The sequence below is a fragment of the Rana temporaria genome, chromosome 5 (assembly GCF_905171775.1).
Source record: "Rana temporaria chromosome 5, aRanTem1.1, whole genome shotgun sequence".
Classification (NCBI taxonomy): Eukaryota; Metazoa; Chordata; class Amphibia; order Anura; family Ranidae; genus Rana; species Rana temporaria.
The window spans coordinates 44,967,592-44,993,947 of record NC_053493.1 but is presented as its reverse complement, the minus strand read 5'-3'; the positions used below and the strand labels follow the sequence as shown (position 1 = coordinate 44,993,947).

General features: G+C 41.8%; 1 protein-coding gene across 1 annotated transcript in view; it reads right to left on the bottom strand.

Moving 5' to 3' along the window:
- Positions 1-24,111: 24,111 nt before the first annotated feature.
- The window catches only part of MALRD1 (MAM and LDL receptor class A domain containing 1), a 529,217-nt gene continuing 526,972 nt past the window's right edge, over positions 24,112-26,356 (bottom strand). Inside the window, exon 41 of the mRNA XM_040352491.1 lies at positions 24,112-24,700. Coding sequence (XP_040208425.1) covers positions 24,632-24,700 — 69 coding nt within the window. The 3' untranslated portion in view covers positions 24,112-24,631. The remainder of the gene's footprint in view (positions 24,701-26,356) is intronic.

Below are 26,356 nucleotides of genomic sequence, written 5' to 3'. Positions count from 1 at the left end.
ATTTCGAAAATTCGAAATTTCGAAAATTGAAAAATTCGAAATGTCAAAAATCGAAATTTCGAAAATTGAAAAATTCGAAAATCGAAATTTCGAAAATTGAAAAATTCGAGATTCGAAATTTCGAAAATACAACATTTCGAAATTTCGAAAATTGAAAAATTCGAAATTTGAAAATGGAAAAATTCGAAATTCGAAATATCGAAAATTTAAAAATTCGAAATGTCAAAAATCGAAATTTCGAAAATTGAAAAATTCGAAAATCGAAATTTCGAAAATTGAAAAATTCGAAATTTCGAAAATTGGAAAATTCGAAATTCAAAAATTAAAAAATTCGAAAACTGAAAAATTAGAAAATTCGAAAACTGAAAAATTAGAAATACGAAATTGGAAAATTCTTTTTTTTTTCGTTTCATTCGTTTTTTTCGTTTCATTCGTTTTTTTTTCGTTTTTTTGCTTTTTCGGAAATCCGAAAATTTCCCGAATTTACGAATTTACGAAAAAAGCAAAAAAACTAAAAAAAATTTTTTTTTTCAAAATTTACGAATTTCCGAAAAAATAAAAAAAAACGAATGAAACAAAAACGGAAAAAAATAATTTTTCGAATTTCCCGAATTTACGAATTTACGAAAAAATAAAAAAAACGAAAATAACATAAACGAAAAAAACGAATTTTTTGGCAGTGCACATGTCTAGTAAACGGATAGAGGGGTGAAGAAAAGAAGGAAGGGAAGAAAAGAACAGAAGCAAGGGAAGGAAAGAACAGAAGGAAAGAAAGAAAAAGAGGGAAGAAACAGAAGGATGAAAGGAAGGAAAGAAAGAAATATAGGGAAGAAACAGAAGGATGAAACGAAGGAAAGAAAAAGAGGAAGGGAAGGCAAGGAAGGAAAGAAGAAAAGAAGGAAAGGGAGGGATGAAGTAAAAGAGGGAAAGCTTAGAGAGGCAAGGAAAGAAAGGAGTGGAGTGCAAGAAAGAATAAAGGGAGGAGAGGAAAGAAGGGATGGAAGAAATAGAAGAATGAAATTGAGGAAAGGAAGAATGGAAAGAGAGGGAGGGATGAAGGAAAGAAGGATAGGACAAAAGGAAGGGGGGAAGCAAAGAAAGAATGAAAGGAACAGAAGAATGTAAGGGAGGAAAGGGAGTGAAAGAAAGGAAGGAAGGGAGAAATGAAGAAAGGAAAGAAAGGGAGGGAGGGATCAAGGAAAGAAGGAATGAAGAGAGGGGAGGAAAGACAGAATGGAGGGAATGAACAGAAGGATGGAAGGAAAGATAGGAAGGAAAGGGAGGAAAGGAAGGAATGGGGGTGAAGAAAGGAAGAAAATAAGAAAGGGGGGGAAGGAAGAAGGAAAAGAAATAGAGTAAGAAAAGAAGGAAGGGGATGGGATGGAAAGAATGGGGGAGAGGAGAGATATTATTAGAATACAACAGGGGCATACATCATTTGTATTTTTATAGACAATTCTAATAATCGTCACTGTGAGCTGGATGCCTGCCTTCTCAAATGTGAAATAAAACCATATTCTTGTTGTTCTTGAAATTACAGGCTAGGTGTGAAGATGTCATCAAGTCATGTTCACATTCACGTCAAGTGGAATCCGAGTGTGATGATGCAGTGGCTCGCTGATGGAACTGACAGCTGCATTTTTATCTGTAAACTTTTTACATTTAAAGAGTGAAAAGAAGTATTTGTGAGATGAAATCTGAGCTAATTTTCAGTGATCAGCCATGTTCCAGATCTGATTGAAGTCCTATTTTTCCTTAGGGTCTTAACCATCTTTCCCTCCATATCAGTGACAAGAGCAATAATCAAACCTGTCTGCAATAAATTACTTGAACAGGAACACACAGCGCCGTGCCTACACCGAGAGTATTAAATGCATATGTAGAATTTTTTTACAGGATTTGATGTTCATGTTAAATTAGTAGCAGCACATCAGTTTATTTATAGACCAAGCCCTGTTATAAAAGGTGATTGGATTCGGTGGCCATGGAGGGTTTGATGGGCCCTTATGGATGGATCTTCTGGCTTACCCTGATAGCCTAAGGCTCAGAAGCTGAATCACTAATTTTCTGAGCGTCTGAACATCTATTACGCCAGGGCTCAAAATTTCAAGTCCTGAGCTACTAGCCAGGCCTCAAGAGTTACTCGCCACCAGTTGCCCCACCTCATTCATACACTGCCCTGCGCCTAATTGCACCCGTAAACACGCCCTCGTAGATTATCTCATGGAATGACAATGTTTAATGCAGAATCAAATTACAAAATTAAATATTACCAACAACAACTTTAACAAAATGGGACAGGGCACTGGGGGCAGACCAGAGGGACAGGGCACTGGGGGCAGACCAGAGGGACATGGCACTGGGGGCAGACCAGAGGGACAGGGCACTGGGGGCAGACCAGAGGGACAGGGCACTGGGAGCAGACCAGAGGGACAGGGCACTAGAACTAGGTCAATTCCCCATTCTCTTGCTGTCTCCTCTGCAACTCCCATCCATCCTCTCTCTCTCTCCCATTCATCTCATCATCAGGAGCCTATGTGTGCGGCTCCATGCTTGCATGTCCCCACTTCCCCCTTTTATTCAGGCTGGCAGAGAGGAGAGGAGCTGCAGCACAGCGGGAGGGAGTACAATCCAGCGCTGAGATCCACACAACTGCACAGCCATTGACACCATAGTACAGCGCACACTGACAGCGCACAGCAAACATTGAGATCAGTCTGTTCACAGTGCTCAGGCTAAACTGTTGGACACTTACATAGAGCACAAGGAGAAGAAAACTGCACAAACTAGAAGGCTGCCGCTCTCATGTCAGGGCAACTTTCAGTGAGCGCTGCACCGGAGTGGTAACTTTTGCAATCCTCCACCTCACTCATTACTTTCTGCTCTCCAGCTACATTGGTCGGGGCCCGGGGGAGGGGGGCAGGCTCAGAGAGGTCATACTGTTGGGTCCCATGGCTTAATGAGAATTGTAAGTAGAGCACCTGTGTACTGCTCTGCCTGTGCGCGGCTCACCAGACTACTTTTCCCCAGCATGCACCTTTCCTCTTCGGCCGCCAATCTCATCGGGACTCTAAGTGTAGGCACAGATTGGAGGGAGATTGGTCATGCAGCCCTGTCATCACTCGCCCCCAGCTTAAATCCACTCGCCAAATGCTAGTAGGCGAGTGGAAATTTTGAGGGCTGTATTACGCTATTGGATCCTTCCAGCATAAAGTTTTCTAAATAAAAGAGTCATGCATATTTCTTCCAGATCTGTGTAGTAATCCAGTGTAAAACTTTCCCTCTGTACAGAGACTTTTTATAATAAAGACTGGTCACTCCTGCTCTCTCCTTGTGCAGGGTGACTGGTCTTGTCTCCGCCTCCGCATATCTTTTTTTGTAGTGAGTGGATCTTTTCGGCCATTCCCACAGCTCTTATCTGCATAGGCTATGTACAGCAAAGATAATATAATCTGGGGAGGCAAACAAGCATATAATATGGATTTCTATCCATTGTGACAGTTGAGGAATATATGTCAAGGAATGTTTTTTGTGCCCAGCGTTCAGCTTTAAGGGATATTTACTATATTTGCTCCACATTAGTGAGTCACAAAACTCAGCATAACAGCAACTAACATTTTACAATGGCCACACCCATATTTCTCTCATAAGAGGTTCTGTTGATAGGGCTGTGACACCAAAACAGAATAATTAGTTCAACATGCTGTGCTCAGTTTTTGTAATGCAGGATATCCATTTTTTTTTATAAGGAATTGCACTTAAAGCTGAACTCCAAGCAAACAGTAAAGAGATTGAATACATATGCAGTAGCTTCCCCTGCAGGAGTTGCTTCATAACGTGGGTTCTTTATTCTGCGCCTAGACCCCAAAAACAACATCAGCCCCTCTGCCACACCTGGTTGAGTAAAAGTCGCCACAAACACAAGTGTGGATACCTTTAACCCCTTCACGCCAACGTATTGCAAATATGCAGCCTTTGACTTGAAGGCGTTTTCCCGGGGTGATGCCCGCAGCTACACGTATAACTACTGGCGTTTTTATAATGTCATTGAGTGTCCTCACGGGATTATTTAGCAGAAGAATAATTAGCTGCAGTTCCATTTTAATTAGTCCATGTGTAAATGTGATTTCTATCAAAACGGAAGATTTTAGTTTTTCTTGCTGCGTCTGTTTCCTGATCTCTTCAGGTCTTGTCTGTGATTTACACCTATTCTGGCTTCACACATTTTCTTCAACCATCGCAGTCTCACTGCTCACAGTTGTGTTTATCACGTGCCGATCTGTGATCGCATTTCATCTGTTTTGTTTTTTCAGCTTTTTAGGAAAAATCTAATTTATATTTGTAAAGTTATTTATTTTTTTCCTTTTAAAGTTAAATTACCAATGCTATTAGCTATTTACTGCATGGTAACGTTTGCCATACCCTGGTACATTTCCCCCCCCCCCTCTGCTCCAGGGGGGCCCTGCCTAAAGCTGTGTAAAGCCGCGTACACACGATCGGTCCATCCGATGAGAACGGTCTGATGGACCGCTTTCATCGGTTAACCGATGAAGCTGACTGATGGTCCGTCGCGCCTACACACCATCGGTTAAAAAAACGATAGTGTCAGAACGCGGTTACGTAAAACACAACAACGTGCTGAAAAAAATGAAGTTCAATGCTTCCAAGCATGCGTCGACTTGATTCTGAGCATGCGTGGATTTTTAACCGATGGTTGTGCCTACAGACGATCGTTTTTTCCCCATCGGTTAGGAATCCATCGGTTAAATTTGAAGCAAGTTGGCTTTTTTTAAACCAATGGTTAAATAACCTATGGCGCCCACACACGATCGGTTTTGACCGATGAAAACGGTCCATCAGACTGTTGTCCTCTGTTTATCCTATCGTGTGTACGAGGCCTTAGGGGCCCCAACATTTGTGATGGCTGCCCTGCCTAGAAAAGCAAATTTTGTCTGAATACAAGAGTCATGTACATTCTTCCTTGAATCTTAGCGTGCTGTGGGTGATTTGTGTATTTTTTCCAGATCTGTGGAGTAATCCAGTGTGAAGCTTTGCCTCTGCGCAGCAACTTCCTGTAATAAAGACCGGTCACTGCTAATCTCTCTTCTTGTGCAGGGTGACTGGTCTTGTCTCCGCCCCTTCCTGTAGTTTTCTGCAGGCAGACTGTGGTGAGCGGAGCTTTGAGACTCCTCCCACAGCTTTGCTCTCTCCACAGGCTACGAACAGCACACTGATGATGTTACCACTAATTCTACAAGGTAATATTTGGACTTGCAATGGCATTTGGTTAACACAAACTTGATTTTGATCCTTTTGAGAAAGGATCTTTAGGTGAACGGTATTGGAGTTTAGTTTTTTTTTTTTTTTTAAACAGAAAGAGGTTCAAACCCTTCCAACATGTTATCCTAAACTAAAAGTAAATATTTATCATTAAATTTGTATTTTTTATTTTTATGTAACACTATAAATAAAATAAATACTGTGTAAAAAAAGCGAAGGATTGCTGGCGTGAACATTGTCAGCCACAGTGAAATAATCACGTTCAAAATTGCAATAATTAGTTCCCAAGCCACAAATGTATTGGCAGAATAGCTGAAATGTGTGTGAATGTTTCTAATCCCCTGTGTTAAATCATATATTCTTACATACAGCATTGTTTGGCTTTTACAGTTCTTGGTGTTCATCTTTGAAAAAAAATTTAACAGCTTCCCAACCGGCCGCAGTATAGATACATACAGTGTCTTGCAAAAGTATTAACCCCCCCTTGGCTTTTTTCGTGTTTTGTTGCCTCACAACCTGGAAGTAACATGGATTGTTTGAGTATCAGCATCATTTAATTTACAGAACATGCCCAGAACTTTGAAGATTTTTAGTTTTATTTTGAAGCAAACAACAAATAGGACAAAATAACAGAAAAAGTCAATGTGCATAACTATTCACCCACCTAAAGTCAATACTTTGTTGAGCCACCTATCACCACTGAGATTTTTGCCCATTCCTCCTTGCAAAACTGTTCCAGCTCATTCAAGTTGGATGGTTTGAGCTTGTGAAAAGCAATCTTTAAGTCTGACCACATATTTTCTATTGGATTGAGGTCTGGGCTTTGACAAGGCCATTCCAACACATTTACATGTTTCCCCTTAACCTCCTTGGCGGTATTCCCGAGTCTGGCTCTGGGTAAGATTTCAATACCAAAAGTGGTATCCCCGAGCCAGACTCGGGGCCGCCTCGCAGCATCCACAGGCACAGGTTACTTACCTTGTCCCTGGATCCTATGTTTGTGTCCACGTCTGCCGCCGATCTCCGTTCCCTGCGATGTTACGAAGCACGGGGGTGGAGAATGCCGCCAAATTAAAAAAAGTACATAAACACAATACATACAGTATACTGTAATCGTACAGATTACAGTACTGTATGTAAAAAATACTCACCCCCCTTTGTCCCTAGTGGTCTGTCCAGTGTTCTGCATGCACTTTTATAAAATAAAAACTGTTCTTTCTTCCTGCAAACTGTAGATGGTCCATAGCAACCAAAACGGTCCCTTTATGTCAAAAGTGATTTTAGACCAGCTAGAAAACAGCGATAATAAATTAGAATCACTTGCAGAATTGAGTGATAGCGATTTGTGGGGAAATTTGTCATAAAAAAATAAAAGTAATGACAGCGACAATTCTGCAACTGAGCAAATTTCAGTGTTTTATTATAATTACATTATTATTTGTTATAATTATTTATAGTTATTTATTATATTATAATTTATGATTTTGTTTTTCAAACTTTATCATAACCAGGATGTCTACTAGACTCTTGTTTGGACAGATTTAAGTGAGTTATTCCTAAGAATTACAGGCCTACAATTCAAAACTCCAAATTTTCATGCAAAATAAATGTACCGCTTTCAGCACCTAAAACCAGAAAGAATCATACCGCCAGGGAGGTTAAACCGATCAAGTGTTGCTTTAGCAGTGTGTTTGAGGTCATTGTCCTGCTGGAAGGTGAACCTCCGTCCTAGGCTCAAATCACACACAGAGTGGCACAGGTTTTGCTCAAGAATATCCCTGTATTTACCACCATCCATCTTTCCCTTAACTCTGACCACTTTCCCAGTCCTGAGTGCTGAAAAACATCCCCACAGTATGATGCTGCCACCACCATGTTTTACTGTGGGATGGTGTTCTTTGAGTGATGTGATGTCTTGGGTTTGTGCCATTGGGGCACTATTCCTCCCACTAAAACAAGACACTATTATGCCATCTGACACCAAAAATGGAGCACCATTTCTCCCACTGACACAAATAATGAGGGCTCTATTCTTCCCTAGGATACCAAAAATGGGGCACTATTCCCCCCCCCCAATACCAAATGTGGGAATGCTTACCCTCACTGATGCTAGGACAATTTCTATTTCTGCTGGCCACAATCCAGCCCTCCTAAAGTCTGAAGGACAATAAACCGGCCCTTTGTTTAAAATGTTTGAAGACCCCTGATCGACATCCATAGAAACCACCCGGGACGTCACCCGTGGTCATCTTTTCGGTTTCTATGGATGTTTTGAGCGCTCTGTTTAAGTGCCATAAATATAAATATTTTACTTTTGGTTCTGTAGCACTAACCCCGAAGGAGCTGCTGGTTTAGATTTGGGCCTGTCGTTACCTTACTGTTCCATATGCTCGTTTGAGGGGTTCGCCTTGAAGAGTCATCCATAAGGATGTCTGCACCAAACACAAAGTCTCTTTCAAGGGTTTTATTAACAAAGTTCTCCAACAGAGGGGTAGAGGGATAGGGATAGACTCAGGTACTTTTGCTTTGTGGATCACGGGTACAACTTAGATCCAGAGGATTTACTCAGCTCCACACTGGATTTCAGCAACCACCAGATAGACCCACTCTCACCGGCCTAGCAACAGGTGCGAAGCTCATCAAAGTCTCTGCCACAGACTTAATAAGTGTTGTCCGCTCATCCCAAGACCTTCCGCCACAAGATTATGTAACCAACTGCACACTTGGTATAGTTCCAACAAAACTTACACAACTCACGGTGCCAAAAAAAATTTCTGCCGGACCGGGAACACAGTGAGGCAAATCCGCCAGGGTACGTCCATTAATTGAATCCCTCTGGTTCATCTTCCTTCCGTAGATGAAGAAGCGAAGGACTATACCTGGATTAGTAGACCCCAGAAACTCCTGGGCCTACTCTCAGTTGCGAGGCCTCGGGCCAGTCGGCCCTGAGGCTGCAAAACAGCTCACACATCCCTGAGGCCAGGAGGGCCCTCAGGTCAGGATTGGAAAACCAACCCCGCCAAATGGTGTCTGTCCCTTAAGTACCCCTCCCCAGAATGCACAGCAGGTTGACCACGCCCCCTGAGCTGCTTCTGGGAAAGAGATACCCAATGCATTCAGCCTGCTGCCTTTCCAACCTTGACCTGTGGCAACAGCGACACCCACCGTCAAGGGGAAACTTGTGCAACCCAGCCGAACTGAGACAGAACCAATAATTTAGCATAATCCTTCTCAGCCAAAGAAAATGCCCACCATTTTATTTTCTAGGGCCTTTGCTTAAAAAAATATATAAAATGTTTGGGGGTTCCAAGTAATTTTCTAACAAAGAAAAGTAGATTTTTTACATGTATGTGAGAAGTGTCAGAATTGGCCCAGTATTGAAGTGGTTAATGAATCATCAGTAAAAAAAATTATATTGGTTATAATGTAAACTTCCATCCCATGGTGGGCAGAAGTCAGAAAGAGCGGACAGTACACCCTCCCCTTCATACAACCACCAATCCCAGGAGGCAAATCTACAGAGTCAGGAAATTACAGTCTATGGAACTGTCGGGTTTTATTTGCCAACATGTTGGATGATGCTGGTATGCTTACGGATGTGAATAGAACATTTTTATGATAATGTTAATATAATATTAATAATTATTATAATGATATTGGTAAACAGGAAAAAAATGTAGAGGGTGAATCTCCCTGACGGGGGCACAGACAGCAATAAAAAACAATGTTCTAATCCCTTCCTACTCTGTCCAAAACTAAAAAAGTGACCAATGGCTGATCAGTTTCAAACAAGTTGGTAATCCCTACAAGCAGGGCTTATTTTCAGTGGGAACGCGTAGGGAACACAGTTCCGACACCTCAAGCGCTCAATGTATTTCATGGCAAGGAGTATGCTGGAGGGTCTATTGTCACTGGTGAGGATCTATTTTTGTGTAGGGGTCTATGGTTGCTGGGTAGGTCTATTATTGATGGGGTGGGGGTCTATCAAATTACTTAGTAACACAAAATGATACTTGGTTCTGTATTCTCTAAAAGGGTGGCACTGGGAGGTGGGTAGGGGATGGAGCCAAGAGGTGCATACCTCCCAACTTTTTAAGATGGGAATGAGGAACACCTATCAGCAAAAGTATGCAGGCATAGGACACACCCCTGACCACGCCCCCTTAAAGGTGAATTGTACAAAAAACATGATTGGTTAAACCCACAAGTGCTTTTTTTACCACTTCTTTTCCTTCATATTGGCTTTTGGAATTTACAAATGCAGCAATTTAGAAATCAGATTTCTTTTTGATAGATAAAAAGTGCATTTTATATACATCTATATAAATCAGACCAAAAGGAGGGACAAATAAGGGGGAAAGAGGGACAGAGGGACATTGCTCCAAATCAGGAACAGTCCCTTGAAATCAGGGACAGATGGGAGCTATGGGGTTGGGTAGGGGCAGAGACGAAGGGAGACGCCGAAGGAGGGAGTTCCTGCACCTATTCTCTGAAAAAGGAGCCCTGCCTACAAGAAAAAAGGGGCACACATTGCCTAACTGCTGGAAGCCATGTTTGAATAGTTTTCATGACTTGTGAGTATCAGGAAAAAACTTCACGGCCTCTAAAACATTTGCATTGCAATAAACCTCACTGACAACACAGACTTCTTGGCGGCAGTGCATCTCCTTGAAAAATGTTCAGTAAATGAAATCACAAATTCCTATATTACTAGACTTATCTCCAATCCTTTATACTTATCTAGTTTATTTTTTACAGATCCTTTTTAATCACAGTGGAATTCTGGCAGCATTCTCCAAGCAAATAAATGTGCCTTGGGTTTTTTTCCTTTGAGAAAGACTAAATGGATTGCTGCCCAGAAGCCTTTGCTCTCTCTAACGGGGAACGCATGCATTCATATTCGTTTGGCGACTCTATCATGGAGGATTCTACTCGCTTGTCAGTGTGGCGTCTAGGATGTACCAAAAGGTCATTTTTACATACACGCAAATTTAAAGTTGGCTTTGAAAGAAAGATGTAATTTATATACTAATAATTATAGGCTGCATCATAAAAATAAATAACCCTGTAAAAATATATATAATTTATTTTCTCTGAAAAGCAGCAGATCTTAATGGGTCAGTAATTCAATTTTGTGATTTCTCAAGATGTTATGCCGCGTACACACGATCATTTTTCGACATTAAAAAAACATTGTTTTAAAAAAAATGTAATTTAAAATGATCGTGTGTGGGCTTCACATCATTTTTCGGCTTCTGAAAAACGACAACATTTTTTTTTGAGCATGCTGCATTTTTTAACAACGTTTTAAATTATGTAGTTTTTTGGGTTGTAAAAAATGATCGTGTGTGGGCTAAAACGACGTTAAAAACCCGCGCATGCTCAGAAGCAAGTTATGAGACGGGAGCGCTCGTTCTGGTAAAACTACCGTTCATAATGGAGTAAGCACATTCATCACGCTGTAACAGACAGAAAAGCGTGAATCGTCTTTTACTAACACAGAATCAGCTAAAGCAACCCCAAGGGTGGCGCCATCCGCATGGAACTTCCCCTTTAGCGGGCCGTTGTACGTGTTGTACGTCACCGCGCTTTGCTAGAGCATTTTTAAAAAACGATGGTGTGTGGGCAATGTCGTTTTAACGATGAAGTTGGAAAAACGTCATTTCTTCTACATGCCGAAAAACGTCGTTTTTTTTCATGCTGAAAAATGATTGTGTGTACGCAGCATCATAAATGGTAACCGTAGAAGAAAAGGATCAGCATTAGAACAAGAAGACCCTTTGCACCTTTATATGATATCTAAAATAAAAACATATGCAATTCAAAAAGGTTACTGCTGAAAAGGAATGCAAACAATAAACGTTGAAATGTGGTTTTATACAAGTGACATGCTGTATGAAGATTATAACAAAGCACAAAGAAATGACTAGCACATCACCAAGTTGGTGTGTTGGCCATTTTTTTCTTTGTTGTTTTTATCCTTTTTTTTTTTCTTTGTTGGATTTACATGATATCATCTTTGACCATGCATCCTTTTTAAAGGCATGAAGGTGAAGATGTGACATGGATTTGTGTGGACTTGAATGGAGAATATGTTGGAGCTGACTTGTTAATTTCCACATGCAGAATAATCCACCAGGACATTAATCTGATATTAAAGGTTCGGCTTTAAAAAAAATATACTTATCTGCTCTGTGTAATGGTTTTGCACAGAGCAGTCCTGATTCCTTTCTTCTTGGGTCCCCCGCCGGTGCTCCAGACTCTTCCCATTTTGACCAGTGCCCCCAATAGCAAGCCACTTGCTATGGGGACACTGGTGCATGCTTGATAATGAGACACATAAGACACACAGTGCCACTGTCTTAGCCAATGAGGAGAGGGAGTCACGGGACAGCCGAGAGGGAGCTCAGTTTAGTATTAGGGGGGCTGTGGGGGGAGCCAGGGCCATCTTAATGCATGGGCACCCCTGGGCACTGCCCAGGGGCCCCACGTGCATGGGGGCCTCATTATAATCTTGCTTTACATCATAATTGCCAACTGTCCTGGATTTGCTGGGACAGTCACGGTTTTTACTAAGCTGTCCCGGCATGGCTGTGTTTCGGGGAGCATCCCTTCTGATTCCAGTATTGTGCCCTCCTGACCCCCCTCCCCCACCCCCATCTTTTCTTAAAATAGATTTTATTGAAAGTACCAATAAATAGTGTATATGTTAAATTCTATCAGCTATTTATACTTTCATTTTTGAGAGTAGGTGTAAATTGGGGAAGGCTGATTGGGGCTCCTGTGCATTACTTTGCCCAAGGGCCCATGATGCTATTAAGATGGCCCTGGGGGGAGCAGCACACAGAAGTTTTTTGTTACCTTCATGCATAGAACCACTATGCATGAAGAACAAACCTTCAGCCTTTACAACCACTGTTTAAAAAAAAAAAAAATCCATTGCAATCCAGCAGTTAGGCACATAAGGAATAAGATTTCACACATCCTTGGCTGGTTCAAAACTTGTCTGGACAACCAATATGGTGGGGCAGGGAGCGAGGACCAAACCAACTGGTGTGGCAACATAGCGGTGTACAGTGGGACATGCCCAAAAAAAAAAAACATACATTACAAAAAAAAATAGTTAAATTTAATTGTGTTCTCTCACATTAGCAAGCATGTAAGGCCAGCAGGTTTGCTGCGGCTTTTAAAATGTAACATATAAACAGTCCGTCAGATTTACATATACTGAATTTAAGCACATAAGGTAAGCTCTGTTTTGTGTTGAAAATAACTGTGAAATCTAAAACTCCGGTGGGTGTAACAAGATTAGTCTTTTTTTTTGGTGATCCGAAAAATGATCCGATCCATGACTCTGATCCGAGGATCGATCCGATCCGTGAGTTTTTTGATCCGTTGCACCCCTAATTGTTATCGGAATATCCAATCGTGTGTACGGGCCTTAAGATGTCAGCTTCCTTGGCTGTAATGGATAGGAGGATTTAGTTCCACTTTATGGGTGTCAGGCTCTAAAAATGGCCTATAATTAGGCAGAGCCAAGCATTTATTGTTTACAATTATGTAAAAATGCCTTTCCCAGAGTAGCACTGGTATAAATAATGGGGAACCTGAAGGTTGGAACTAAACCCTCCTATCCTTTAAGATGGGGACTTCTTAGACTCTATTTCGATCTGCAGTTGCCATCAGCTATGATCAGCAGCTATGGTTTCTTCTAGGTGCCAGTCTTCAGCCATCATGATTGGCATTGGATTGATGTGAAATGATGTCACACATGTAAGAAGTTCAGTCCTCCTGGCACACAGGAACTGTGCCTGAATGTAAAGTGAGCTGCGCAGGTGCATTCTACAGAAGACTATGAGCAGGCAAATATTTTTATTTTTATATCTCGTCTGCAATAAAGTCAATGAAGAGCCTGGAGTTTTTCAATTTTAGACTTTATCAATGTTTGAAATGAGAGTCAAAAGTTTTTAGAAGCATAGCACTAAAGCCTGTGACTATTCGGCCACTAGGCTGCCAGTCATAGAAGGTAACTCCCATCATGGTAAATTGGAGCCAACGCACCACAAAGCAGGTAGGTTGGAATTCTTACTGCCCATCAACATGAATGTACAGAATGAAATTCCCAAACTAGCGCCAAACTCCTCTTCAGGGATCACCGGGTGGAACCCTACTGAGGTGAAATAAGAAGTCCTGGTGGATGTGTATTGATTCCAGGCACTCTGAGGTCATGCTTGTATAGTTGCCAGTGTCTCTGCTTTTCATTAGGAAGTTCTATTTTAATAAACTGTTTTGTAAGAAATCTGATTGGCTAATGGAGGTGTTTCTCTACTATGCAATAATAATTTAATAAAAATAGTTACAATGAACAAACAAAGTTGGGCATACTTTTTTTTCTTTTTTCTTTTGCAACATGCAAGGTGATGTGACATTTTATTTATTTACGTACTGTAATTTAAAGCCTAAGTGCAGCCAAAATCACAAACAGAAAAATCAGCACAAGGGACACAAGGGTATCACTTGTGCTAAATCCTTTTCTGTTAGTGAAAATCATCCTCTTTCCTGCTCCCCAGCTCTACCCTCGCCACCACAATCTTCCAGTGGGATGGGGGAGGGGGGGGGGGGTAATACAGCTAATGGGCTGTCATAAAAGCCTGACTATGCCCACCCTTTCCGCCCAGTTCCTGCATTCAGAGAAGCAGCTTCTATGAATAAAACAGAATCTCTGAATGGAGGGGGTGGAGCTATCAATTATCCCCCGTCATCCATTCATAGATTCTGTTTCGTTCATAGAAGCTGTAGCATACCTCCCAACTATTTGAGATCAGGACGAGGGACACTTAGACCCCTTTCACACTGAAGGCGCTTTTCATACATTTTAGCGCTTCTCAAGCATCCCCAGTGTTCTTTCACACGGGGGCGGTGCACTTGCAGGACCAGTGGGGGCGGTGGGGGAGCGGTATATATATTATTGATTCGATCCGTTGCATTTGTTTAGATGCAGTATTCAAATTTCGGATAATTTGTAACTTCGGATAAATTTGTATTAGTTAAGTTCAATAACAACCAAATTTGAAAGGAAATTCCAATACCTATAATTTAATAGTTAGTTAATATTAGTTAGTTAGTTATTATTTTCGAATTTGTGTTCTTTTTCAAATTTTCTTTCTTATTCTCTTTCTTTCTCTTGAGAAGAGGAGAATAAGGGGGATACGATCAACATGTATAAATATGTAATGGGTCCATATAGTGAACTTTGTGTTGAGTTATTCACTTTACGGTCAACACTGAGGACAAGGGGGTACTCTTTACATCTAGAGGAAAAGAGATTTCATCTCCAAATACGGAAAGGTTTCTTGACAGTTAGGCCCCGTACACACGGTCGGTTTGGTCCGATGAGAATGAACCGAAGTTCATTTTCATCGGACCAAACCGACCGTGTGTTTAGGCTATCGGTCTGTTTTCCTTCGGTCCAAAATGTTAAAACACGCTTCAAAACTGAACTGATGGACCGCTGCCCCATCGGACCAAACCGGTTAGTACAGAAAAGCATCGGTTCAAAACCCGCGCATGCTCAGAATCAAGTCGACACATGCTTGGAAGCATTGAACTTCGTTTTATTCAGCACGTCGTGTGTTTTACGTCACCGCGTTCTGACCCGATCGGATTTTGAACTGATGGTGTGTACACACATCAGACCATCAGGCCACTTCAGCAGGGAACCGATGAAAACGGTCCGTCGGACCATTCTCATCGGTTTTGTCCGACCGTGTGTACGGGGCCTAAGAGCTGTGAAAATGTGGAACAGACTCCCTCCAGAGGTAGTTCTGGCCAGCTCAGTAGATTGCTTTAAGAAAGGCCTGGATACTTTCCTAAATATACATAATATAACTGGGGACTGACATTTATAGGTAAGGTTGATCCAGGGAAAATCTGATTGCCTCTCAGGGGATCAGGAAGGAATTTTTTCCCCTGCTGTAGCAAATTGGATCATGCTCTGCTGTGTTTTTGCCTTCCTCTGGATCAACTGTGGGTATAGAATTGGGTATATGGGATTGTACGATATTTTTTATTTTATTGTTATTTATTTTTTTATGGTTGAACTAGATGGACTAGTGTCTTTTTTCAACCTAACTATGTAACTATGTAATTTTCATATTTTAGAACGTTTGGATTTTCTAATTCACAAAATTACGAATATACAAATTTACGAATTGCGATCATAACGAATTACCCCAAAAAAATATTTAACAAAAACGATGTAATTTTTCAGCAGTACACATGTCTAGTATGTAGTGCTACCCCCGCAGAATCCACTGGTATATAAGGGATCCGCCACATCGCATAGCCAGACAAACCACATCTTCAGAACACTTGAGTCAAGGAACAGTTCAATGCTTTGTTTTTGTTCAGGACATCCCGGTGTGTCATGAAGAGGTTCCCTTCCGCACACGAGCCCAGGCCCAAGGTCACACCCACTCCAGACTAGGGGGCATCCCCAAGGGCCACCAACAACCTAACACTCCATCTCCAGCTTCCAGCCGAACTCCCCTGCCCCAGCTGGCTAACCCTGAGTATTTAAGGGGGCCTACCCCCTACCAACCCATCTGCTGGATAGTGGTCAGGACCCTCAAAATATTCCAGACAGTTTCTCCTCACCTCACTCCTATTCTTCTGGGAGTTTCAAGCAAGTTCCAGAAGTAGGGGGGTGTCTCAGAGATGCTGCCTGTGAGTCATACCAGCCTCCCTGAGTCACTCACTCGACCCAGATCAAAACACAAGCTTGGCTGCCAGCTACCTGCATTAACAAAAAACGTATACATTTCTACTCTAGCACATTAGAGGATGCTTCATGTTTAAAATATATTGTGGATTGTTGTCTAAATGAATGGTTTGGTGACTGGGTCTCTTTAAAGTGGAAGATAAGACTAAAGCCCTGTAAACACGATCGGATTGTCCGATGAAAACAGACCGATGGACTGTTTTCATCGGACAAACCGATCGTGTGTGGGCCCCATCGGTTTGTTTTCCATCGGTGAAAAAAAATAGAACATGTTTTGAATTTTTCCTATGGATAAAAAACTGATCGAAAAAACGATCGTCCGTGTGGAAGTCCATCGGTCAAAAATCCACACATGCTCAGAATCAAGTCGACGCATGCTCGGAAGCATGGAACTTCATTTTTTTCAGCACGTCGTAATGTTTTACGTCACTGCATTTTGGCACGGTCGGATTTTTGACTGATGGTGTGTAGGCAAGACTGATGAAAGTCAGCTTCATCGGATATCCGATGGAAAAATCCATCGGATTAGATTCCATTAGATATCCGATCGTGTGTACGAGGCTTAATTCTAACTATTCTTAACAACACCCCCCCCCCCCCCCCCCGTTACCTATCCTTATACCCTGCATATGGAAATCTGCACCAGTCTAATCACGTGAGCCAGCCGCTCCAGCTCCCCTGTGTCAGAGTAAGTGGCAGCTGCAGGGGAGAGGAGGAAGTGCTGACAACAGGGTGCACAGGATAGGTAGGGAGCATTTTAAGAATAGTTAGAGTTACACTTTACTAACACACTTGTGTGGATTAGTAATAGAAGCAGAACCAGACAAAAGCCCTCCATGTGTCTGACCCCCTCCAAGAATACTTGCCTTACCCGCAATCATCAGTGTGCTGTAGTTATTTTCTCTCCCTATTGCTACCTCCAGGTTTATGTAACATCTATTTCTGAAACAAGAATCTGCCTTCAAGCCATGATTTGTATAAATCAGGAAACATCAATAAGCATTAACTAAGTAACTAACTGTCTAAAACAAGGACGTTTTTGCAAAAAAGAAAATTCATTTTTATGTTCTGCAAATCACATTTTCTGTACACAATACACTGTCTCACTTTATAATTCAATAAAATAAATAGTTTTTGGATGTCTGCAGCAGACAAGAGTGAATTTTGGATTTATTCCAGCCTGCGGAAGAGCCCCTAAACCATTTGTGGGCACAAGAGGAGAAAATATGAGCCGTATTTGTTCAGATGGAAAGCAGTTCCAGCAATACAAATGAACACTGCCGATGCTTAATGACATCGGGGCAAGGTCGGACTTCTCTATCGCTGCTGTCATTGAAAACTGCATATCAGACTTGTCTTTTCAACTATAAGGCTAGGAGTATTTCTTACAATTTTATTGAATGGGTTGACTTAAAGTCCAGCTCCACTTTCCCCTGCCCCCCATCTGCCCTAATCTCCCTGAAACTACTTCCCCACTACTTAAAAAAAAAAAAAAAAAAATCATTATTACCTTTTTACTTGCAGTTTTTTGATATGTGGAGGAGGAAGTCGAGAGGAACCAAGTTCCTCTATGATCCCCTTGGTCACAGAGAGGCAGAATTTGATTGAATTCTGCCAACCCATGTGATTTTGGTGGCCATCTTGGGTCAGACTAAGTCTATTTAAGACCCCTGGCACATATTTTGCATGTGGCTAGAGTGGGGACAGGTCACCCACCTGTCACAGACAGTGCTTAGCTTCAGGAAGAGGTTTCAGATGAGTAGGGAAAGTGCAGGAACAATCCACAATTACGCTCCTCGAGACAGACACTGTCCGCACACCGGACACCTAGTGCTACTACTCATCACTGTTTCATTCTGTGAGTGTGCCCAGTTGAGTTTACTTCCCGCCAGGCTTTTGGTATATTACTGAAGTTCAATTTCAATAAGTTCTGCTTTCTGCAACTGGACCCTAAATGTTTACTGCCCCTGCACAAAGCCGAATCTACCCACTAATGTAATTGCATGTGAGTACTGTGAGCCCAAGCCAGCATTCACCTCCCAGGGGTTTACTTATGACAGCTAGGGCTCCCAGGAAGTACAATAGGCTTTACTTAGAAGACTGGTGACATCTAGTGGCAGAGAAGGGGTACGGCTGGCAACATCTCTGGATTAGGGATGAGTATTGTAGCAAGAGTTGCTTTTTTATTTTTATATTTCATAGGTTTCTTTAAAAAAAAAAAAAATTAAGTTGAGCTTTAAAATATAACTGAAGGCAAAACTTTTTCTTCATTTTGAATAGAGCGGAGAGGGATTGTCAGGTTTTTATCGCTGTCTTCTTCTGGTTAGGGAGATTCACTCCCTTGCAGTGCAGCTACATTCACTTCTATAGGGCCCATTGCCAGGTGGTATTGCCTCTATAATATGAAATGCCCTACTTTTTTTGCCAATACACAAAGGGGTTGATTTACTAAAACTGTAGAGCGCAAAATCCAGAGAAGCTTTGCATAGAAACCAATGAGCTTTCAGGTTTTTTTTGTCAAAGCTTAACTAAACAAACTGAATTTTGAAGCTGATTGACTACCATGCACAGCTGTACCAGATTTTTCACTCTCCATTTCTTGTAAATCAACATCAGGGCCAAGACAGAGCCCATCCTGCAATCATTGCTGGGTTCCAGCATCCTGGTTTTGGCTATGGTATTCGACTTGTCTGTCTGTGCACCTGCAAGGTGATTGATGTGGCCAGGCTCTGGGTGGAGACTAAACCTGATACAAGCCAGACAAGCCTGCAGTCTCATGCTTGAGATACAGTGTGCAATACCTGATCAAGCTGCCTGTTTATCTGCACTGCTATGCTAGATTGAATTTCCCGGTGTATGACCTTGGATAGGATATCGACTATTCTCTGAACTCTGTGTGCCTTATACCTGGACTGTCATTGAACCACTCTGTCTGTCTGCCAACTGCAAGTTTGCTTTGCTCATTTTGCACCTGCCCTGGCATGGTGGCCAGGCACTGTAGTATTGTGTATAAGTCCTGGGGGAAACCGGATACTGGTAGGCCTGCTTGCCTTATGGGAAATGGAACTGGTTCCCTCACCGTGGATGGCGGGGGGAGCAGCAGAGTGACGAGCGATCACTCATCCTCTGCTGCGGACGGCGCTGGACTCCAGAACAGGTAAGTGTCCTAATATTAAAAGTCAGCAGCTGCAGTATTTGTAGCTGCTAGCTTTTGATTTTTTTTTTCATGGCACATCCGCTTTAAGGTGAGCTGCTAGGAGTATCACTGGTGGAGGTTGTCACTCAGTCACCTAATCTATCAATATTTAATCACTTTGTTGGACACTTGTTGGTGCTTGCTGATCATCCAACGTGAAGATTTTATGTGAAGAGCATGGACTGTTTATTTTCATCATCATTCATCTTAGTATTGTTTTAATGTTTTGCGCTGCACTGCTTTTTTATATAGTTACGATTGGGGATTGGATCATTTGACCCTCAGGGTTCTAGCTGCTGTTTTAGGGTTTTCTTCTTGCGCTGGTTGATTTACTTTTATTTGATTTTGTATGTTTGCTCACTGACAAAGAAATGATAAGTCTATCATTTTAATGGTAGGTTTATTTTAACAGTAGGAGACAGAATAACAGCAGAAAAATGCATTTAAAAAAGTTATAAATTGATTTGCATTTTAATGAGTGAAATAAATAATTGATAACCTATCAATCAGCAAGATTTCTGGCTCCCATGTGTCTTCTATACAGGTAACAAGCTAAGGGAGTGCTCCTAATCTCAGCTTGTTACCTGTATAAAAGACACCTGTCCACAGAAGCAATCAATCTCTCTACCGTTGCCAAGACCAAAGAGCTGTCCAAGGATGTCAGGGACAAGCGAACGTCAGCCTCGAAACCTTAATGACTTGGAGAGGATCTGCAAAGAGGAGTGGGACAAAATCCCCCCTGAGATGTGTGCAAACCTGGTGGTGAGAATTGTCTGACCTCTGTGATTGCCAACAAGGGTTTTGCCACCAAGCACTAATGCCGCGTACACACGATCAGGCTTTTGCCCGGCCAAATCACACCATTCGGAAAAAAATAGAACATGTTCTATATTTAAACTCTGATGGAATTTATCGGAATTTCCAAAAAAAAAACTCTGATGGTGCTACACACGATCGGAAAATCCGATGGAAAAAGTCCATCGGAAATTCCGATTGTGTGTATGGGGTATAAGTCTTGTTGTATGAAGGGGTCAAACACTTATTTCACTCATTAAAATGCTAATCAATTCTAACTTTTTTGAAATGCGTTTTTCTGGATGTTTTTGTTGTTATTTCGTCTCTCACTGTTAAAATAAACCTACCAATAAAACGATAGATTGATAATTTTTTTGTCAGTGGGCAAACATACAAAATCAGCAGGGGATCAAATACTTTTTTCCCTCATTGTATATATAATATTTCAGTTTTTTTTTTAGTACACTTGAGATAGTAGCACTGCTTATCACTTTTTCATATATACTGACCTGTTTTTAAGCAGGATTGAGGGGAGCCTTAGCTGAAAAAAATTATTTGATGTGGAGTTAGAAAACCCTCCATGATCCATCCATTACATGCCTTGCTAGGCCCCATGTGCATCGTCTACATGGTGCCGTATACTCACAGATTCCCTTTAAATATTTTTCAAAGCCGAAAAATTCATCTCCTAGGGATTTTATTAGTACAGGAGAAGATCTACATTACTCACTGCTGCTTTATCACTCGGGGAGATATAGAAGATACAACTGAACAGGATTGTACCAGCGCACAATGCCACACTTGAAGCTGCAGTGCTTCAATGGGATTGTTCCCTTGATGTAGGGAGCTTCCAAGCACCATTGTGTCTCTGTGTGTCCTGTTTAGATTTCCCGATACTTCATTTGTTATGCCGGTCCAGCATCCACGGCATGTTTTTCTTTGTCGTATGTCTTGTGGGGGTTTAACTGGATTGTAGCCGAATTCTTTGTAGTGATGAGCAGTAACGTAGCATGCCTTGCAGTTTTTTCCTATTGAACCGCGTTACAGTAGTTTAGTCAATCAGAATTATACATCTAATACCAAATCGAGTGCAGAAGCAGTTATGATGTAATAGATTTCAGTTTGGGGCAAAAAAAGTTATAGTTTAAAGTTATTTTTTTTATAATTTTAAGTTTATAGTCAAACCATTTATAGTATAATATATTTTTCTGTTGATAGTATATACTTTACATTTTGGGTTAAAACGACATGTCTGTAGCTAAAAAGGTGTGTTTTTTAAAAAAAAAATCTTCCTGCGGCTTAAAGCTGAAGTTGAGGTATGGCATTTGCATAGTTACTGTACATTGGTCCAGCTTGAACCAATGTAAGTATGTACTGTATGCCATACTTGGCTGATCCCTTTAGAAGCTGGGCATCACTGTACTAGATATCGCTATTGATCTCCAATAACTTCCAGGGTCGGCTGCCCTGCTGCATTGTGAAAAGGGCACCATTCAAGGGAATTCTTTGCATTTTCTTAAAGTGTAGTAAACTCATTAATAAGCTCATTATGAAATACTTACCTTGGAACGAGGTGTGAGGAACTTACCTGGTTCACGCCGAGGGAGATGTCATCTTGCCTCGGCGTGTCTTCCGGGTATCGCCGCTCCAGCGCTGTGATTGGCTGGAGCGGTGATGTCGTCGCTCCCACGCATGCGCGAGAGACTTCTTTACGGCAAGGTCCGGTGGCTACCGGCCTTTAGCCGAGGATCTCCGCTGCACATGCGCCGCTGCAGTCAGCAGCGGATTGTGAGGGGAATATCTCCTAAACCTTACAGGTTTAGGAGATATTCTTTATACTTACAGGTAAGCCTTAGTATAGGCTTACCTGTAGGTTAAAGTGGTAGTACAGAGTTTACTACCACTTTAAGAAAATGCAAAGAATTCCCTTGAATGGTGCCCTTTTCACAATGCAGCAGGGCAGCCGACCCTGGAAGTTATTAGAGATCAATAGCGATATCTAGTACAGTGATGCCCAGCTTCTAGAGGGATAAGCCAAGTATGGCATACAGTACATACTTACATTGGTTCAAGCTGGACCAATGTACAGTAACTATGCAAATGTCATACCTCAACATCAGCTTTAAGCAGAAGGAAGATTTTTTTTTTTTTTTTAAAACACCTTTTTAGCTACGGACATGTCGTTTTAACCCAAAATGTAAAGTATATACTATCAACAGAAAAATATATTATACTATAAATGGTTTGACTATAAACTCATAATTCAAAAAAAAATAAAAAAAATAAAAATAACTTTAAACTATAACTTTTTTTGCCCCAAACTGAAATCTATTACATCATAACTGCTTCTGCACTCGACTTGGTATTATATGTATAATTCTGATTCACTAAACTACTGTAACGCGGGTTCAATAGGAAAAAACTGCAAGGCATGCTACGTTACTGCTCATCACTACAAAGAATTCAGCTACAATCCAGTTAAACCCCCACAAGACATACGACAAAGAAAAACATGCCGTGGATGCTGGACCGACATAACAAATGAAGTATCGGGAAATCTAAACAGGACACACAGAGACACAATGGTGCTTGGCAGCTCCCTACATCACACTGCAGCGGCGCATGCGCAGCGGAGATCCTTGGCTAAAGGCTGGCAGCCGCCGGACCTTGCCGGAAAGAAGTCTCCCGCTCCAGCCAATCACAGCGCTGGAGCAGCAATACCCGGAAGACACGCCGAGGCAAGATGACATCTCCCTCGGCGTGGACCAGGTAGGTTCCTCACACTCGTTCCAAGGTCAGTATTTCATAACGAGCTAGTATGCGGTGCATACTAGCTCATTATGGCTTTTGCTTTTCAGGTGTGAAAAAAAAAAAAGCGGCAGCGGGTTTACTACCGCTTTAATGCATGCAATGTGTTCTCTGATTGGACGAGGTAGAGAGGTTTGGCAGTGACATGTTCTGTTCTATCAGTGTCAAGTGCCATTAATTGTTCCATGCACACAACTTTTTGAGATGGGAATGAGGGACACCTATCAGCAAAAGTATGTAGGCATAGGACACACCCCATGCCACGCCCCCTTAAAGGAGAATTGTACACAAAAAACAAGATTGGATAGACTCACTATTCCTTTATATTTTCTTTTGCAATTTACAAATTCAGCAATTAAAGCGGAGGTTCACCCGCACATGACACTATTTCCCCCTAGATGGATGCTCGTTTTGTCTAGGGGAATCGGCTAGTTGTTTTAAAATATGATCCGTACTTACCGTTTACGAGATGCATCTTCTCCGCCGCTTCCGGGTATGGGCTGCGGGACTGGGCGTTCCTATTTTGATTGACAGTCTTCCGAGAGGCTTCCGACGGTCGCATCCATCGCGTCACGATTTTCCGAAAGAAGCCGAACGTCGGTGCGCAGGCGCAGTATAGAGCCGCACCGACGTTCGGCTTCTTTCGGCTACTAGTGACGCGATGGATGCGACCGTCGGAAGCCTCTCGGAAGACTGTCAATCAAGAAGGAATGCCCGAAGACCCATACTCGGAAGCAACGGAGAAGATGCATCTCGAAAACGGTAAGTACGGATCATATTTTAAAACAACTAGCCGATTCCCCTAGACAAAACGAGCAGGAATCTAAGGGGAAAAGATAAAAAAATATATAATTGGGTGAACTCCCGCTTTAAGAAATCTGATGAAAGGTTTAGGGCTGGAAAACACTTTTTCATCGATAAAAAGTTCATTTCATATAAATCTATATAGATCAGAACAAAATGAGGGACAAATGAGGAGGAATGAGGGACAGAGGGACATTACTCCAAATCAGGGACCGTCTCTCAAAATCAGGGACAGTTGGGAGCTATGCATAATGTTATTCATTGGCTTCAACCCATTCCACCAAGGTGGGAACTACTTGCAACGTCTAGCTGCTATATATATAAAAAAAAATCTTAGGGTTGATTTGTTCATAAACCTTAAAGGACCTGGCATAGTGGGGAGGTTAGTTACTGCACTGAAATTGTGGTCATTAATGTTCAGATATTTAAAAAGAAGAATAAAGATACATTTTGATAATAAAGTTGTATTTTATTGTATAATAAAATGGCTGCTATGGCCTCTTCAAATCCAAAAGAAAAAAAACTGTTTTCGCCTGTTGATTGTGGGATCTCAAGTAGAGGGTTGGGGTTTTAAAAGGTTAAAGCAGCCGTAATATCTGCAATAACTCAGTCATGAACAAAACATACAGCTAGCTATCCTTAAAAACTAGACCAGTTCCATTCAACACTTTCACATGCCACTTTATACATTTTCATCTTCACTTTTATAAGGAGGACGTGAAAAGAAGGGTAGAATGCGGCAAACTCTGCAATTTCTTTCTTTTACAGGCTTTGCCAGAACGGTGTTTAGCTATAGGTGTTGTATGTGAGTGGGTGACACAAATTAATTCACCTATCTCCAAAAGCGTTTATTTCCTGCTATTGCCTCTCTTTAATAACGAGTTATACCAACAATCACAGAGGCTGTGGATTAAATTATAATTTATCTCTAGGACATTTCAGCACACAAGATGACGACAGCATGGAAATTAGGCTTCCGACTCCTTCCCGTACAGTGGGTTGGAGAATGAATCGGCCTTCAGTGCTTTCTTGGAAGTCTAGAAGATAAAGAAAGGAACAACAAAGTAAATTAAAAGTAGGAATGAATAGAAATACAAAACTTGCTGAGCTGATGTGTCTCCTACTGTCCTCCAATCTGACTGACTGCAGTCTGAGTGAGTGAGTGAGTGAGTGACTTATATAGCGCAGCAAATGCGAACTTAATCGCCTCAAGGCGCTTGACATCCAGAGTCGTACCGGTCCTTCAAGTCTAAACTTGCAGTCTTGTAAAAAATGACGTTTTTTTTATGTCATTAACCACTTGCGGACCGCCGCATGTACATATACGTCGGCAGAATGGCACGTACAGGCACATTGGCGTACCTGTACGTCCCTGCCTAGACGTGGGTCGGGGGTCCAATTGGGACCCCCCCCGGTACCTGCGGCGGTCCCCGTGGCTGTCCGAGCGATCCGGGATGAGGGGGCGGCTGTTTGTTTTTGTCCGCCCCCTCCGGATCGCTCTCAGCCAATCCGCGTGCTCCTCCGTGTGTCACTTCCTCTGCCTGTGTAAACACAGGAAGAGGGAAGTGATGTGATCTCTCCTCTCGGCGGTATTTTCAACCGCCGCTGAGGAGAGATCACATCGCATAGTGAGTCTGCACAACACTACACTGACACCAGGACACACAGGCACATTAACCCCTTGCGATCACACCCCCCCCCCCACCCCCCTGTTACAGTGTCACTGAATGCAGTGATCATATATGTACTGATCACTGCATTTAGTGTCAGTGTGACAGGCAGTGTGACAGGTAGTTAGTGTTAGGTTCAGGGTAGCCCCCGTACCCCCCCTAATAAAGTTTTAACCCCTTGATCACCGCCCTAGTTAACCCTTTTACTCCCTATTGCCAGTGTCACTAAGCGATAATTTTTCTGATCGCTGTATTAGTGTCGCTGTTCCCGCTAGGTAGCTATTTTTTTTTTATTGTGATTTTTTTTTACTAAAGACATGTGGCTGAATAAATTTTGGTCTAAATGTTTGACTAAAATTTAGTTTATTTGATTTTCTTCTAACAAAAAGTAAAAAATATTGTTTTTTTTCAAATATGTCGCTCTATTTTTGTATATAGCGCAAAAAATTAAAATCGCAGAGGCGATCAAATGCCACCAAAAGAAAGCTCTATTAGTGGGAAGATAAGGACGCAAATTTTGTTTGGGAGCCACGTGGCACGATCGCGCAATTGTCTGTTAAAGCGACGCAGTGCCGAAATGTAAAAACCCCTTGGGTCATTTAGCAGCATATTGGTCCGGTCCTTAAGTGGTTAAAAACGATCATGTGTGGGCTTCAGAGCATTTTTCACGATGTAAAAAATGGGCATTAAAAATTTAGAACATGCTCTGATTTTTCACTTCGTTTTTAACGCTGTAAAAACTGATCGTGTGTGGGCTTTAACGACGTGAAAAAAACGCGCATGCTCAGAAGCAAGTTATGAGTTGGGAGCGCTCGTTCTGGTAAAACTAGCGTTCGTAATGAAGTAAGCACATTCATCACGCTGTAAGACTGAAAAGCGCAAATCGTCTTTTACTAACACGAAATCAGCAAAAGCAGCCCAAAGGGTGGTGTCATCCGAATAGAACTTCCCATTTATAGTGCCATCGTACGTGTTGTACGTCACCGCGCTTTGCTAGAGCATTTTTTTTTCACGATCGTGTGT